Source organism: Martes martes (genome assembly GCF_963455335.1).
Source record: "Martes martes genome assembly, chromosome: 9".
NCBI lineage: Eukaryota > Metazoa > Chordata > Mammalia > Carnivora > Mustelidae > Martes > Martes martes.
In genome coordinates, this window is record NC_137896.1 from 109,690,081 (window position 1) to 109,708,884 (window position 18,804).

The 18,804-nt window shown below is 39.6% G+C and overlaps 1 protein-coding gene across 1 annotated transcript; it reads right to left on the minus strand.

The window, feature by feature from the left end:
* Positions 1-910: 910 nt before the first annotated feature.
* GPATCH11 (G-patch domain containing 11) lies at positions 911-18,803 on the minus strand. Its single transcript, XM_080814863.1, has 9 exons — positions 18,633-18,803; positions 14,992-15,063; positions 8,944-9,170; positions 8,105-8,146; positions 7,338-7,458; positions 7,084-7,174; positions 6,098-6,214; positions 4,892-4,973; positions 911-3,405 (listed from the first exon to the last, which is right to left on the minus strand). The coding sequence occupies exons 2-9, from the start codon at positions 15,048-15,050 to the stop codon at positions 3,350-3,352; spliced, it is 795 nt and encodes a 264-aa protein (XP_080670989.1). The 5' UTR covers positions 15,051-15,063; positions 18,633-18,803; the 3' UTR covers positions 911-3,349.
* Between the last annotated feature and the right edge of the window lies 1 nt (position 18,804).

The window sequence follows — 18,804 nt, forward strand, 5'->3', positions numbered from 1 at the left end:
ACAATTCACCCATTTAAACCATACAGTTCAATGTTGTCAAGTATGTTCAGAGTTGTGCAGCCATCACAAGTTTAAAACATTTTTGTCACCCAAAAAGAAAACCCATGCCCATTAGCACTGATTCCTCATCTTCCCCCAAAGACTAATCTACCACAGATTTACTTCCCATCTCTATAGAATCGCCCACTCTGAACATTTCATTTATACGGAATCATACAATATTTGGTCTTTTTTACTTAGTACAATGTTTTCAAGGTTCATCCATGTCGTGGATCAGTATTTCATTCCTTTTTATTGCCAACTAATTATCCATTATATGGATAGATCGCATTTTATTTATTTTATTTTATTTATCTATTCATCAGTTGATGGACATTTGCGTTTTTTCCACTTTCCTGCTATTATGAACAATGCTACTAGGAATACTTGTGGGCAAGTTTTACGTGGACTTATGTTTTCATTTCTCTTGGGAGAGTACCTGAGAGTGGAAATGCTGGGTCACATTGAAACCCTTGTAACTTTGTGTTCCCAGGTTAGCGTCAGGACCAAATTCTGTGTTCCATCATCCCCACTCACAGTGAAACTTCTCCCTAGTACTGCTGCCGTTGAGTACCTCAGTATTATACTCACCAATTTGCCTTGCAGCTTAGTAATTCCTGTGACTCTTTGTGAATTTCTGGAAAGCAGGGACAGGGTCTCTCATTTTTGTATACCCCAAGGCAGTGAGTGTATTGCCTTGCATAAAACAGAAACTCTATAAGTGCTTTTGAATTGGTGGGAAGTAAAAGTATTAAGAATTTCATGTGCTTGATCCTACAAAATGTGTCTAAAACTAAATAATGCTCACTTTCAAATTTCAACAATTAAATGGCAAATAACACATAAAATAAAGGTGTTTAAGGCAAACCAATTTCGTATGTTAACATGTTTATTTTGAATTATAGAAGCTCTGGTATTTTGGATTTATATTAAAATGAAACACTTTAGAAATTATAGGACTTTGAAAATAAACTTAGCACAATATAAACAAAAGTAAATGACATCATGACGTGTTAAAATTTAAGTCCCAAATTTCACATAAATTTCACTGAAGCAAATTCGAATTCACTAAAGCAAATTAAAAAATTCTTTTTAATGATGTGCTTCTGTTGGTTTTCATTATTGTTTTTATAAAATCAACAGACATATTAATAAGAATACATTTTTACTTATACTGAAAGCCTGTATTTTTCTTTGTCAATGGAAAAGAATGGAGGGGTATTTCCCACTCTCCAAGATGGGCCTATTTCTAGCCTTTGACCTGGAAATGCAGACCACAGCTTTGGTGGAGTCACAGATTCCATCAAGGTTATTTGCACATTCTCAGCCTAGTTATGCATGAACATATTAAAAATATTCTTGGTCACTAGGCAGGTGGGAGATTTTCTCCAGAGTCAGTAACAAGAAAAAAAGAAGCTGGTGCCTAACTCTGTTCTGTCTAAAGCAGTCCACGTGGCTTTGGGAATGTCTGCATGAATGTCAGGATATTGGCTGAAATGACAGGAAAGTATCTGACTGTAATTCCAAGGAAAGATGAACTCCTTTGTTGTAGCTATTAATTCAATTTTACTGTTTTTTAAGTGAAAAATATTAAATAGTACTAGCCAAGTGTGTAAACTCTAGTATTATATATACAGATATATATATATTCATAAAAATAATGACTCATTTTCTGAAGAATGGAGGCCTAGAAGCTAACTAGCGATTTGCAAGCTCTGCTGCATCGCAGAATGAAGCATAGTAATGCTCAGGCCACACTGACCAATTACATCAGAATCTCTGGGGGTACCACACTGTATTTTCCTTTTTAAACTCCCCAAGCTAAACTTGAGAACAAATGAATTAGGTCATATTAGGTCAGAGGCTGATACAAGTTGTATTATTATCTTAACACAAATATAGGTTGGTTTTTGCTGTGTTTTTGAGTGTGTGGTTTTTAATAAGAGGAAGGAGGGTGATCTCTTGCTCAATGGTACTGAAAGGTGAGCTGTAAAATTGTACCCCAGAAGATAACAGTGCTCTACATTTAGCCTGTAGCGCTAGTTCTTATCCACAGGCACTTATCAGACTCATTCTTAACACTTCAAAATAAATACAAATATCCATAAATTATCCTAGACCAGCTGAATCAAAATCACTCGGGAAGCACCTGAGTTTGTGAACTTTAAAAAAAGTTCTGTGATTTTTGATGTCACATTTTGGTTGAAGATCTTTAGAGGTGTGCCACATGGTATGTCCTTAGCTGTATTTGATTAAATTACAGATTTTAGAAAAATAACTTTAAAAATCACATAGAGCTACCCAGCAATGGAATGACCCATCTTAAGGCAGTCAGCTCTCTGTGTCTGGAAAAATAAAGGCAAGAGGTTGGATTAACACCTGCTGGGAATGTTGTCCAAGGGCTCCCAACCAGTAAGTAGTTGGATCACCAGATATTTAAGGTAACTCCCAATTTTTAAGTTTCGTTAGCCAAAACCTGCAATCGCTCACTTACAATGAATATTCACATTTTCATGAAAAGTCATGATTTTGCCAGAAGTATCATAATTATTTTGTTTCTAAAATTGTCTAGATTGAAGTAGCATTAATAGAATGTTGCCTCTGATACCAGTCTTAACGAGGGAAATATCCTTCCCTCCTCCTCATGTTTGCATGGAGGGATGGAACTTTTTCTTGCTCCTTGGGAGACAGAAGTGTGGGAACAAGCTCCATGAATCCTCATTCATTCCTCTCGATAGAGAGGTGTCTCGTCTGATGAGTGATCTGGGAGGCAGGAACCCAGCACGTGTGGCCCAGCCCCTGGTGTGTTCTCTCACCTTGAAAGCTGAATGGTCTCCGAAAGCAAAGGTGGGCTCTATCCCTGGCAAGGCAGAGGTCCACAGTTGTGTCCAGGCAGAGATATGTTAGGGAGCCTGACAGGAGAACAAGCCAACTTTGCTCTCTACTCCAGCTTCACTGATAATAAAGCTGACATTTTGGTATCTCTCTGACTCCCATGTCTTATTTCTCAATTTGTTCCAAAGTGAAGAGGGGAATAAGAGAGGTATTCTTAAGCTCCAGAAGCATCACAACCAAGTCATGCATTGTAACTGCACGTGTCTATAACACTTGTGTTCCGAAATAGCATTGTTATTTTTTTGAAGTCAGTGAACAACTATAAAATACAAAGTACTTCCAAAGTTACAAAAAGAACACAACATATAAAAGGCCCTTTTTCTTTACTGGCATAATTTGGGAATTCTAACTGCTCAATTGTCTATTTTTAGGAAATAGTGACATTTTCCAGGTTTTTACTTTATTGAGAATAGTCTTAGTCGTGATCTGCAGAAGTTGGTCCTGGGCAATTTGAAGAGAGGTCTTCTTTATCTGTGATTTATGTGAGGAAAATAAAAGATTAGTATGACTTATATGGTAAACTATTACAGAAAATTATGTTAACATAACGTGTTTTGTAGTTGTGTTTGCTACTTACTCAACTAAACCAGGGAAAGATACAATAAGAACCAACAAGTCTTAACTGTCAAAAAGTCCTTAAATTCAAGTTAACAAAGGCAACTTGGGTGAATGTTTTAAAAGGGAAAGTATGTGGCTCTATAAGACATCTGGCCAGGTTTAAACCCCTTTCTTTCCTTAAAATAGAATAAAATTTTAAAAAATGGAGTGGATTTCAAGATTCTGATTTTTATAGTTCAGGGACAATATCTAACTACACAAAAGCTAGTTTTAAATTTATTTCTTTATTTGAGAGAGAGAGAATGAGAGAGAGAGATTAAGAGAGAGCATGAAAAGAGAGAGGGTCAGAGGGAGAAGCAGACTCCTGCTGAGCAGGGAGCTGGATGCAGGGCTCAATCCCGGGGACTCCAGGATCATGACCTGAGCCGAAGGCAGTCGCTTAACCAACTGAGCCACCCAGGCCCCCAAAAAGCTATTTTTAAATTTTTAAATAGGGTTGCCTGGGTGGCTCAGTCAGTTAAGCATCTGCCTTCAGCTCAGGTCATGATTCCAGGGTCCTAGAATCAAGTCCTGCATCAGGCTCCCTGCTCAGAGGCGAGCCTGCTTCTCCATCTCCCTCTGCTGCTCCCCCTGCTTGTTCTCTCTCGCTTTCTCAAATAAATGAATAAATATCTTTAAAAATTTTTAAATATCTTTCAAGTACTATAGCTCAAGAAAGACTCTTTATAAATAAAGCATGAAAACAAATCATCCCCAAGACTCAAAAATTCTTCCTTTTGAAATAGAAGACTGAAAAAATTCCCTTCTGCACATTTAGTTTCTGAAAAGTTAAAAGCATCTTTAATAAGGCCTCAGTTAATGGGATGCCTGGGTGGCTCAGGCGGTTAAGTGTCTGCTTTCAGCTCAGGTCATGACCTCAGGGTGCAGGGACTGAGCCCTTAGTCAGGATCCCGGCTCAGTGGGGAGACTGATTCTCCTCCACTACCCCCATTCATGCTCTCTCTCTCAAATAGATTTAAAAAAAAAAAAAAGACCTCAATTATTTCTATATCCACTATTGCTTTAAGACACTGATCCCACATTGTCATTTGGATGGAATAAGAAATTTCCATTGTCAGAGCCGCCTGGGTGGCTCAGTTGTTAAGCATCTGCCTTCAGCTCAAGTCATGATCCCCGGGTCCTGGGATCGAGTCCCATGTAGGGCTCCAGGGAGCCCGCTTCTCCCTCTGCTTGTGCTCTCTTGCATGCGCTCTCTCAAATAAATAAAATCTTTAAAAAAGAATTTCCATTGTCTATGGGGAATGTGACTTTCATACACACACACACACACAAAATCAAGGTTTAAAAAAATTAAAGAACATTTGTGTTCAATATTTTGAAAAAGTGCCAAGCATCTTACCTTCATAGGCTGTCCCACACCAAATACAATACAGATGTTCTTCTCTTAAATAACCAGTCAATATTTGTAATTTTTCCAGTACCTAGACATAGGACACAGGCACATTAGTAGTTCAAACTGAACAGAATCTTGGTTTTCTGGTCTTTTGGATCCTGCCGAATTAGCCCAAGGCTGTAAATCTTCTGCTACTCTTTAACCAAGTAGACGTGTAAAGGGCAGAGCATATTAGAACATATCCCAGTTTATCAGCCACCCGGATATTTTCACAAGTTTGCCAGACACAAAGAGACCACTTGTTAACATTCAGAAAATGAGGCTTGGGCTGGCTCTGTTTTAATCACCCTCCTCTAAAGACCCCTTCTACTTTCAAAGAATCTTCCTCCCCAGTGGGATGAAAGTGAACACTGTCTCCCTTTGTCCTTAGAGTTCTTACCAATGTTCTCCCAGCTAAGTAGAACATTAGTTTTTCAAACTGGGAATGTTTCCTACAAAATGCTCATATATAAATAACCACAGAAATAGGATTCCTTTCTTGAATAATCTCTACTTCCTTTGAACTTTTTTTTTTCTTTGTTTGTGGGTAGAGGAGAGCGGTACTCCTATAGAATCACTTCCAGAAATTTAAAAGGCAATAAGGTAAAAATTAAAATAATTTACATTTGCAGCTTATCCATCATCCAAACTAGAGCTGAGATGAGAGTGTAAACTGAAGCTAAAGGAAGAAATTATATAAAGTTTTGGTAAAGTTATAATGTTGTGGTTCTCAGCAAAGGCTGATTTTTCCCCACAGAGACATTTTACAGTGTCTGGAGACATTTTTGGTTGTCATGGGGAGATGCAACTGGCATCTGCTGCATGGAGGCCAGGCCTGATGCTATGAGGCACAGAACAGCGGCCCCTGCTCCCAAACAATCACTGGGCTGAAAGCCTTAATGGTGCCAAGGCTGATGGGGCGCCTGGGTGGCTCAGTGGGTTAAAGCCTCTGCCTTCGGCTCAAGTCATGATCCCAGGGTCCTGGGATCGAGCCCCACATTGAGCCCCACGTTGGGCTCTCTGCTCAGCAGGGAGCCTGCTTCCCCCCCCCCCCACCTGCCTCTCTGTCTACTTGTGATCTCTGTCTGTCAAATAAAAAAATAAAATCTTAAAAAAAAAAAATGGTGCCAAGGCTGAGACCCCCCTGATCAAACAACTGGTGGCAAAACATACACTTAAGTCTTCACTCTTATATTCATCTTCCTCTGGCTCTTTTTCTTCCTCTTCCTCTTCCTCAGTCTCCTCTTCAAGCCCCAACCAGTACCATGCTTCCCTCGGAACCTGAATGTTCTGAAAACGGGAAAATTATTCCCAGTTAAACACAAATATGTTCATGTCAACATGAATTCGTATTCTTTCAATTCAACATTTTCTGAATTGCCTCGAGAGTCAAGCACTGTGCTGTATGAACCATGGGAATAAAGACCCAGTTGGAATATTGTCCCCAAGTTGCTGCTGATCTAGTGGGGACAAGAAGCCTTGGGTATATGTAGCCTAATGGGTATAAATTAATACATATAAGCTAGAAATCTTAAGTGTCATGACACAGACAAAAAGTAAAATGCTATGAGAATACAGAAAAGTGAGAGATGGCTTCCAGAGATCTATTTACATATGAGGGAAATTTTACAAATGTTTTTGAGACTTCAAATGAAGTCATTTTATTTTGATGGAAACATCAAAATAAAAAATAAGAGCAAAGCAAAATAAAAATAAAAGAAAAAACAGAATTTTAAAAACCACTGACATCTAAAACAGATAGTATTCTACCATGATTTTACTAGTTCGGGATGCATGGGGTACTGAATATGGACTAAAAATAGGCTATTCTGGTTAATCAAATATTCTGGTGAACAGGATTTCCACACGCATCAGCTCTGAGTAATCAATACTCAAATAAGTAGAGAACAATTAAATATAAAAACGCTATTTGAGGCTTACCGGGTAATTCAGACCACCCCGATTGCTGCAGCGGACAAGTCATCTGAGTATCAATCATCAAAGATCAGTAGTGCCCATTAAATGAAAGCTTTATGGGGCAGCAGGCTAGATACAGTGGGCTTGGGAGTTCTTTTCTTTCTTTTTTTGGTCTAATTAGAGGGCAAATTACACTGGGTGCAAAAAAAGTGTTCCAATTTGAACACAGGTGAAAGGCTTGCCTTCTGAGTATCCAACTGGCGGCAGGCTCGCTGGCTTCTCCTCAGGTCCCCTTCCAGCTTCACTTCGTCGTGCTTATGTTTAAATCGTAGTCTAAAAAAGAAATCAAATCAATCAATCACAGTCTCACTGAAAGAAGACAACAGTCCACGAAGAGTCTGTACTCTCTTCGCCCATTCTACGCGCCCAGCTTCCGGAGAACATGCCCCAGTAAAGACAAGATGAAACACAACCCAGCACAAGTACAAGGTGTTACCGAAACTGCTCTGCAGCTGTTTCTTCAGCTTGGTTTTGCATGCGAATCTTTCTCCTGTAGCTTTCTAGTTTTTCCTCTGCTTTCCGCTTCAGTAATGCCTCGTGACCAAGACCACTTTTCCCTGTTTAAAAAGCAAACTCTGCTGAGGAGCCTGCTGGCTTCACACTTGAAAACATGGCAACTGACATATTTGCAAATGACACAATTCTAACTGGAGGACAATCACTTAAAATCATTTAACATGAACTATAGGAGAAAACACCAGAGATTTTTTTTTTTCCTAAACCCAAACACACAATTTGATTTATACAAAGATCATTAGTCTGATTTCCTAAGATAGTCACGCTATATAAAATTTTTTAAATTGGGAAAACAGGATCAACTGTCATACTTTCATATAAATATAACGAACAAATACAATATTTATTTTTCTCTTTAATTCACCCAAAGTATTAAGAAAAACACTGAGTGGATAAATTTGTCTTAGAAAACTTTGAGGGCATTTCAATGCACAAAAGTAGCTTTGCATTTTTAATGGTCACTACAATTTTTTCCCATGTTTTTATGATTTAAATTTTATTTTACACTCAAACTTTTATTTTTTAGCTTAAAAGATTTAGAAGTTTAAGAAACATCTTACGGAGGGCTTCCTATGACAAGAACTGTAGCAGTGCTACCATAAAAAAGTATTTAGTAAGCAAATACATGTGCTAGATCTAAGCGTAAGTTATTATTACTGGTCAATATGCTCAAAAATAATTATATACCTGTTTTGACGTTGAGAGGAATTGGCTCAACAATACCATCTCCTAAGAAAAGAGAACAAAACACACAAACTACTTTAGAAATTCTTCCGCAAACTATAGGTGAGCCTGGTGTGCAACGTTACAATATTCTATACATACCTCTCTGGCTTACTGACTATACCCTGTCATCAACTACCTCCCCTGCCTTCAAATACCTGCTCCTTAGTAAGGCTGACCCACAGCCCCCTATGCCCTCAGAAGGTAGGGTTTCTGGAAGTGAAAACACTGATACTCTATGTCCAAGAGGGCGGCAGCCTCCAGAGAAACCAAAGCCTTGCTAGGTGAGGATCAAAGCCATTATAATAAAGAAAAGAAGACGAGAAAGACAGCTTACTACAAACATATGACCTCTCCATCTTAATAAACAGTCTCACTTTCTAAAAGGGAAGCAGGAGCTGAGCTTGTCCCAGCAGGTGCTCATTTAGGCAGCTGCCACAGGTACAGAGCGATCAGGGAGAGTCCTGCCATCCTCCTCAATGTCACTCCACTGTCCTTTGGCCCTTGCACTCCTCAACCCTTCTCTTGTCACCATTCTTAGCTGCTGCCTTCATTCTAAGTCTTGTCCATCCCAGATGTTAGCACCTTCAAGGCTAAGCTGGGCTAATAATTAGCTCTTGATGGCAAACGTTGTCCAAAATGGTGAAGGAAGATGAAAGTTCTCCATATGCTTGTTAGCACCTAAGAGACTAGCTAAGTTGTTCTAATTTCGGTGCAGCTGGATAAAGAGTGGTCTCTGGTACTCATCGATAGACCAGCATTTGGTGGTTAGGAACACCTGCTTTTGTCTAGATGGAACTTACCACTCTTCCCAAGGGCCTGTCCACTTTTATATCCCATCTTTTGGAGCAGAGCAAACCCTTTGTTTTCACAGCCTAGTGCATTTTTCAGCCCAATATCACGTCTTTCTTGTTCTTCTTCTTTTAAACTCTTCTGCCTATTTTTCAAATTAGCTTCCTGCTGCTTTTCTTCTTTTCGACGGGCTTCTCGGATCTGCCTCAGCATTGGCAATCCTGGTCTGATATCTTGTCTGAAGAATAAGGGAAAGGGGATTTTGGATGAGTACATGAAGTTTTCTCACAACTTTGCTACTTACTCATTTGACATTGCTTAAAAGTTCAGTAGCATTTCTATGATCACCTTTGTTATTATTGGTTATTATTGGTATTAAAACATAATCAGTGACCTCTAGAATGGCTGTCTTAATAAAAATAATGAAGGCTGGTAAGGGCGGTGCAATTCCGCCTGGGGCAAAGACACTCGAGAATCACTACAACAGGCCCCTCCCCCAGAAGATCAACAAGAAACCCAGCCAAGACCAACTTCACTCACCAACAGCGGAATTCCAGAGGAGGAGAAAGCAAATCTTATCTGGACAAAATGACAAGGCAGAAAAACTCACCACAAAAAAAAGAACAAGAGGCAGTACCGAAGGCTGGGGACCTAATCAATACGGACATTGGTAATATGACAGATCTAGAATTCAGAATAACGATTCTCAAGGTTCTAGCCGGGCTCGAAAAAGGCATAGAAGATATTAGAGAAACCCTCTCCGGAGAGATAAAAGCCCTTTCTGGAGAAATAAAAGAACTAAAATCTAACCAAGTTGAAATTAAAAAAAGCTATTAATGAGGTGCAATCAAAAATGGAAGCTCTCACTGCTAGGATAAATGAGGCAGAAGAAAGAATTAGTGACATAGAAGACCAAATGACAGAGAATAAAGAAGCTGAGCAAAAGAGAGACAAACAAATACTGGACCACGAGGAGAGAATACAAGAGATAAGCGACACCATAAGATGACACAACATTAGAGTAATTGGGATTCCAGAAGAAGAAGAAAGAGAGAGGGGAGCAGAAGGTATATTGGAGACAATTATTGGAGAGAATTTCCCTAATATGGCAAAGGGAACAAACATCAAAATCCAGGAGATGCTAAGAACGCCCCTCAAAATCAATAAAAATAGGTCCACACCTCGTCACCTGATAGTAAAATTTACAAGTCTTAGCGACAAAGAGAAAATCCTGAAAGCAGCCCGGGAAAAGAAGTCTGTAACATACAAGAGTAAAAACATTAGATTGGCAGAAGACCTATCCACAGAGACCTAGCAGGCCAGAAAGAACTGGCATGATATATTCAGAGCACTAAATGAGAAAAACATGCAGCCAAGAATACTATATCCAGCTAGGCTATCATTGAAAATAGAAGGAGAGATAAAGAGCTTCCAGGACAAACAAAAGCTGAAAGAATTTGCAAACACCAAACCAGCTCTACAGGAAATACTGAAAGGGGTCCTCTAAGCAAAGAGAGATCCTAAAAGTAGTAGATCAGAAAGAAACAGAGACAATATACAGTAACAGTCACCTTACAGGCAACACAATGGCACTAAATTCATATCTCTCAATAGTTACCCTGAATGTTAATGGGCTAAATGCCCCAATCAAAAGACACAGGGTATCAGAATGGATAAAAAAACAAAACCCATCAATATGCTGCCTACAAGAAACTCATTTTAGACCCAAAGACACCTCCAGATTTAAAGTGAGGGGGTGGAAAACAATGTACCATGCTAATAGACATCAGAAGAAAGCTGGGGTGGCCATCCTTATATCAGATAAATTAGATTTTAAGCCAAAGACTATAATAAGAGATGAGGAAGGACACTATATCATTCTCAAAGGGTCTGTCCAACAATAAGACCTAACAATTTCAAATATCTATGCCCCTAACATGGGAGCAGCCGACTATATAAACCAATTAATAACAAAATCAAAGAAATACATCGACAGTAATACAATAATAGTAGGGGACTTTAACACTCCCCTCACTGAAATGGACAGATCATCTAAGCAAAAGGTCAACAAGGAAATAAAGGCCTTAAATGACACACTGGACCAGATGGACATCACAGATATATTCAGAACATTCCATCCCAAAGCAACAGAATATACATTCTTCTCTAGTGCACATGGAACATTATCCAGAATAGACCACATCCTAGGTCACAAATCAGGTCTCAACCGGTATCAAAAGATTGGGATCATTCCCTGCATATTTTCAGACCACAATGCTCTGAAGCTAGAACTCAATCATAAGAGGAAATTTGGAAAGAACACAAATACATGGAGACTAAACAGCATCCTTCTAAAAAATGAATGGGTCAACCAGGAAATTGAAGAAGAATTGAAAAAATTCATGGAAACAAATGATAATGAAAACACAACGGTTCAAAATCTGTGGGACACAACAAAGGCAGTCCTGAGAGGAAAATACATAGCGGTACAAGCCTTTCTCAAGAAACAAGAAAGGTCTCAAATACACAACCCAACCCTACACCTAAAGGAGCTGGAGAAAGAACAACAAAGAAAGCCTAAACCCAGCAGGAGAAGAGAAATCATAAAGATCAGAGCAGAAATCAATGAAATAGAAACTAAAAAAACAATAGAACAAATCAACGAAACTAGGAGCTGGTTCTTTGAAAGAATTAATAAGATTGACAAACCCCTGGCCAGACTTATCAAAAAGAAAAGAGAAAGGACCCGAATAAATAAAATCATGAATGAAAGAGGAGAGATCACAACCAACACCAAAGAAATACAAACAATTATAAGAACATACTACGAGCAACTCTTCGCCAACAAATTCGACACCCTGGAAGAAATGGATACATTTCTAGAGACATAAAAACTACCACAACTGAACCAGAAAGAAATAGAAAACCTGAACAGACCCATAACCAGTAAGTAGATTGAAACAGTCATCAAAAATCTCCAAACAAACAGAAGTCCAGGGCCAGACAGCTTCCCAGGGGAATTCTACCAAACATTTAAAGAAGAATTAATTCCTATTCTCCTGAAAGTGTTCCAAAAAATAGTAATGGAAGGAAAACTTCCCAACTCATTTTATGAGGCCAGCATCACCTTGATCCCAAAACCAGACAAGGATCCCATCAAAAAAGAGAATTACAGACCCATATCCTTGATGAACACAGATGTGAAAATTCTCACCAAAATACTGGCCAATAGGATCCAACAGTACATTAAAAGGATTATTCACCACGACCAAGTGGGATTTATTCCAGGGCTGCAAGGTTGGTTCAACATCCGCAAATCCATCAATGCGATACAATACATTAACAAAAGAAAGAAGAAGAACCATATGATACTCTCAATAGATGCTGAAAAAGCATTTGACAAAGTGCAGCATCCCTTCCTGATTCAAACTCTTCAAAGTGTAGGGATAGAGGGCACATACCTCAATATTATCAAAGCCATCTATGAAAAACCCACTGCAAATATCATTGTCAATGGAGAAAAACTGAAAGCTTTTCCGCTAAGGTCAGGAACATGGCAAGGATGTCTGTTATCACCACTGCTGTTCAACATAGTACTAGAAGTCCTAGCCTCAGCAATCAGACAACAAAAAGAAATTAAAGGCATCCAAATCGGCAAAGAAGAAGTCAAACTATCACTCTTCGCAGATGATATGATACTATATGTGGAAAAGCCAAAAGGCTCCACTCCAAAACTGCTAGAACTTGTACAGGAATTCAGTAAAGTGTCAGGATATAAAGTCACTGCACGGAAATCAGTTGCATTTCTTTACACTAACAACAAGACAGAAGAAAGAGAGATTGAGGAGTCAGTCCCATTTACAATTGCACCCAAAACCATAAGATACCTAGGAATAAACCTAACCAAAGAGGCAAAGAATCTATACTCAGAAAACTATAAAGTACTCATGAAAGAAATTGAGGAAGACACAAAGAAATGGAAAAATGTTCCATGCTCATGGATTGGAAGAACAAATATTGTGAAAATGTCTATTCTACCTAAAGCAATCTACACATTTAATACAATCCCTATCAAAATCCCACCCATTTTTTTCAAAGAAATAGAACAAATAATCCTAAAATTTATATGGAACCAGAAAAGACCTCAAATAGCTAAAGGAATATTGAAAAAGAAAGCCAAAGTTGGTGGCATCACAATTCCGGACTTCAAGCTCTATTACAAAGCTGTCATCATCAAGACAGTATGGTACTGGCACAAAAACAGACACATAGATATAGAGTCCAGAAATAGACCCTCAACTCTATAGTCAACTAATCTTCGACAAAGCAGGAAGGAATGTCCAGTGGAAAAAAGACAGCCTCTTCAACAAATGGTGCTGGGAAAATTGGACAGCCACATGCAGAAGAATGAAATTGGACTATATCCTTACACCACACACAAAAATAGACTCAAAATGGATGAAGGACCTCAATGTGAGAAAGGAATCCATCAAAATCCTTGAGGAGAATGCAGGCAGCAACCTCTTTGACCTCAACCGCAGCAACTTCTTCCTAGGAACATCGCCAAAGGCAACAGAAGCAAGGGCAAAAATGAACTATTGGGATTTCATCAAGATCAAAAGCTTTTGCACAGCAAAGGAAACAGTTAACAAAATCAAAAGACAACTGACAGAATGGGAGAAGATATTTGCAAGTGACATATCAGATAAAGGGCTAGGATCCAAAATCTATAAAGAGCTTAGCAAACTCAACACCCAAAGAACAAATAATCCAATCAAGAAATGGGCAGAGGACATGAACAGACATTTCTGCAAAGAAGACATCCAGATGGCCAACAGACACGTGAAAAAATGCTCCACATCACTCGGCATCAGGGAAATACAAATCAAAACCACAATGAGATACCACCTCACACCAGTCAGAATGGCTAAAATGAACAAGTCAAGAAATGACAGATGCTGGTGAGGATGCGGAGAGAGGGGAACCCTCCTACACTGTTGGTGGGAATGCAAGCACCACCAGAGTGTTGCAACCACTCTGGAAAACAGTGTGGAGGTTCCTCAAAAAACTGAAAATAGAGCTACCCTATGACCCAGCGATTGCACTACTGGGTATATATCCTAAAGATACAAATGTGGTACTCCGAAGGGGCACGTGCACTCGAATGTTTATAGCAGCAATGTCCACAATAGCCAAACTATGGAAAGAACCTAGATGTCCATCAACAGATGAATAGATAAAGATGTGGTATATATACACAATGGAATACTATGGAATACTATGCAGCCATCAAAAGAAATGAAGTCTTGCCATTTGCGACGATGTGGATGGAACTAGAGGGTATTATGCTTAGCGAAATAAGTCAATTGGAGAAAGACAACTATCATATGATCTCCCTGATATGAGGAAGTGGAGATGCAATGTGGGGGGGTTGGGGGGTAGGAAAAGAAAAAATGAAAGAAGATGGGATCGGGAGGGAGACAAACCATAAAAGACTCAATCTCAAAAAACAGACTGAGGGTTGCTGGGGGGAGGGGGGATGGGAGAGGGTGGTGGGGATATGGACATTGGGGAGGGTATGTGCTATGATGAGTGCTGTGAAATGTGTAAACCTGGCGATTCACAGACCTGTACCCCTGGGGATAAAAATACATTATATGTTTATTAAAATAAATTAATAAATTTAAAAAAAAATAATGAAGGCTGGTGCCAGATTGTAGGAAACTAAAGGAAGTAGAGAGTTGAAATAGTAATTTTACACTAATTTTTCTAGGAGGTTGAAATAATAAAGAGCAAAGCTGAATACTAATTAGAAGAGACAATAAGATAAAATAAAGCAGAAGAGAAATTTCCTTGAAAGAGAAGAGTAACAAGAACAAAGGGCAGAAGTCAATGTTTAGCATTAAAAGGCAAATAATGGCTCCTAGTATATTTGTATGAAAATGTAGGAGATGTTCCCATAAAGCAATAGAACTAACCTTCCAACTTGCATTTAAAATCAATGTTATTACTTAGGAATCTCCTACATACCATTACATGATGTGTACATCTTTACTTACTGGACATTAATGAAGGAATCAGACATATAGTCCTCTTCTTCTGCCATGTTCAACTTCATATGGCAAAAATATCTACAAATCAAATAGGATAAAGTAACAATACCTATTATTTTAGTTTATGATGGAAATAGACCTTTCTCTGCAGCTCTCCCACACATTCAAGTGCCTCCCATCATCTTTCTGTGTGAAGCTCCCCAACCACTCATTCTCTTCCACCCCAAGCGTCCTTCATCCCCTATTATTTCCAAATGAATTGCACTACAATCTGCCTATTCCTGACCTCTTACAAACCTCTGCCAAGACTTACTCTACAATGCCCCTCATTTTCCCCTGTAGTTAAGGCATTTCTTTCTCACCTAAACTATTACAACTACTTCCTAACTGGTCTCATTGCATTTGGCCTCTCCTCTTCCAATCTGTTTCTTACATGCTCTCCAGAGTGGTTTGTTTGTTTGTTTTTTTAAGGACAGCTTTTTTTTAAGCTCTTTTTTTTTTTTTTTTTTTAGTAATCCCTATACCCAATGTGGGGCTCAAACTCACAACTCAAAGATCAAGAGTCCCGTGCTCTTCCCACTAAGCCAGCCAGGTGGCCCCAGAGTGTTTATTGTTGTTTTTGTTTTTGTTTTTGTTTTAAATAAGTCAGGTCATTTAACCTGTTTCAAATCCTTCAATAAGCTTTACACTGTAGGCATTGGAGCACCAGTCACTTTAACACAATAGCAGAAGGGATCCTTCATAGTCTGACCCCTAACACTCCCTTAGGATTCAATGGTCAAGTCATACGGGCTTCTCATTGGCCTCTGAACATACTACAGACATTTCCTTCCTTCTGGGCCTTGGCGACCCTCCTTCGCAGTCTGTCCTGACCATTCCAGGCATTGCTCTACGGCACTTCATGTCCAAGCTGCTCCTTTGGAACTTGATACAGTTAATGTCTCATTTATATGGAAACATTTTTTGAGGAGAGTTTCCAACCAAAACAGTTAAAATAATGTAACTATTTTCCCTTACAGGGATAACATAATTATCAAGAAAGGTGCATCTCAAACTTTATTATATACAGGCATTGCCTCAAGATCTTCTTAAAATCCAGAGTCTGATTGTGAGCTAGAGCCTGAAGTTTTGTATTTCCAATAAGCTCCCAGGTGATATCAATGCCGCTAGTCCAGTGGCTCGTTACAAAGGGTAGTCATTGGTTGCAGTGCACACACGCTGTTTTTACCTGCATCCTTTCCTTTGGGAACCCAGCCCTCTGCTCTCCATGTGGTTCTAGTGGAGGGTGGCAATCTCAGTACTCTGTACCAGGGACTTCCAATTCTGGTACACTATGTCCCAGCAACAGAGGAGGTGATGAATTAATCAGGGCAGATAAGCATCTATTTCCTTACACAATAGGATTGTGGGGGGAAAAGAGATACCTTCACTGGGGTTTCTGAACTGGAAGTATGTGAAGCTGGGCTCTAAATGGCCACCTTACTGGCCATATGAAGAGATTCTATTCTGCACAGTGAAACCAGATAAAAACAAAATGGACAAAGGTAGTCCTAAAAGCAGTGAGTCTCTAACTCTAGTTCCTAAGACCCTGATTTTTAGAGCGCTCTCTTTGATGTTGTGATCTAGAATTCTTCCAAGCTAGATGGGCTAATAAATTTCCTCATGACTTAAACTCGGAATAGGGATTCTGTCAACTGCCACTGAGAGTTTGGACAATTACACTGGCTGGGAAAACTATTACCGTACTGTTTTTGTTTGTTTGTTTTTGTAGTTTCTTAATGTATTCTTCCTAACTGGGCTGTAAACCCCAAAGACAAGTTCCCTACCACTGTGGCCCAAACACCATAAATTCTAAACGTCTAGCTATGGTAAGAACAAGAAGAGTCTTTACCTTGTAATTTTGTAATAATAGAACAATTTTCTCCCTAGGTCATCATGTGTTAAAACAGATGTACAGATAATGTACTTTTATGAGGCAAACACTCTTGTAACCAAGCGGTAGCCTCCAAGATGGCCCCCAATGGTTCCTGCCTCTTGGTTTTCCACATCCTTGCACAGTCCCTTTCAAGGATTGACCTGTAACCAACTGGGTATTGTGGAAATGATGGAGAGGACTTCTTGGTCATAAAAGACACTACAGCTCATAGATCACTCTAACTCTGGTTAGATTACTCATTTTAAAGAAAGTCAGTTGTCATGTAGTGAGGACACTTCAGCAGCTCTATGGAAAAGTCCACATAGGAAGACCTGGGGCCCCTGTTCACAACCATTACAAACTTGGGACATGTTTGAGACATCTTAGACATGATTGAGACATCTTAGAAACAGAGCCTCGAGTGCCAGTCAAACCTTCAAATGATTCAGCTTGGGCTACCATCTTCACTACATCTTCTTAAGAAAGTCTGAGCTAAGTTAAACTACTAACAAATTCCTGACCCATAAAGCTGTGAGAGAATAAGTGATTATAGTTATTTCAAGCTGCTATATTTTGGGATAACTTATTATGCAGTAATAGATAATATAATCCATCACCCATATCATGACCCTTGTCAGCTATCTAGGAGTCCTCTTTGTCCCCTACCAATTGTATAATTTTCTTACTTCCTAGTTTCATCAGCCATGTGTGCATCCTTAAACATTATCATTTTTTCTTTTTATTATAATAAGGTAAAAATACATGATTATACATAGCATTTGTGGTAATTCATCCACTGTCTCTAAACTTCAAATTTTTCATTTTTAATAATAGTACTTTCACACATAATGGTTTAGCGCCTACCCGGTATCTCATTTTTATTCCATTTAATCATTAACAACTATATAAGGTAGGAATAGTTAGTCCAGCTTATTAGTTGGAGAAACTAAGGCTCAGTATGGCTAAACAAAAAAAAATCCAGGTCTCAGTCCTCTTGCTACTGCAAACCGGATCAGATTATTCTTATGGGACCCATTTAGCTTTTAACAGGCAGATCTGAATGGGAGTTCCAGGTTTTGTTTTTGTTTTTTTTTTAAACTCTCCCTTTGTGGGTACAATATACTTTAGCATCATCCATTCGCATCAAGTATAAGGACAAACTTCGTAAAGCGATAATCCAGGCACCGAGGACACAGTAACAGCAGTGGAAATGGTTTGGAGCGGTCGGATTCTGGGTATATTTTAAAGGTAGAGCTAATAGATGGGAAGCGGTGTGTCAAAGAGCGAGGTCAACGATTACTCCAAGGCTTTTTGTCTGAATACCTGGAAGAAGGGAGTTAACCAGTTTTTGAGAGTGGTTAGACCGTAGTAGGTCTGGTTCGGGTAAGGTTTGTCTTGTTTTGTTTCGGCAGAGAGCCGGCAGGGAGGCGGCAACAAGAAGACTGCTTCAGACCTACGGAGAAACCCATTACACATCCAAGGGGAGAGAAGGGCTTTTCGCAGCTGGGCTTATAGTAGCGACCTAACCAAAAAAGCCTCAGTCCTTCCCATCCCCACCCCAGGGACCCCTGATTCCTCCCTTCTCGCGTCCACCCCAGCTGCAAGCATCCCGCAGACGCAACAACTCCCGAGCGGGCAGTAAGTGATGGTGTGACGGGGTAGTCAGAAAAAGCGCACAGCCCACCACCTTTTACCATTCCATCTGGCGTCCCCAGCGTCCCCACACCCTTACCTGGCAGCTCTACTCTCCCCGGGCCAGCTCCAGCGAGCGCGCGCTGCGCATGCGCCCACCTACAGCGTGGGACGTCTAAGCCTCAGGTCCCACCTGAGTTTCCAAGCGAGCAATCAATTGGAAACCTGTGGCAGGACTAGGAGGATGTAATTAGTACGCTTGCGCAAGACCA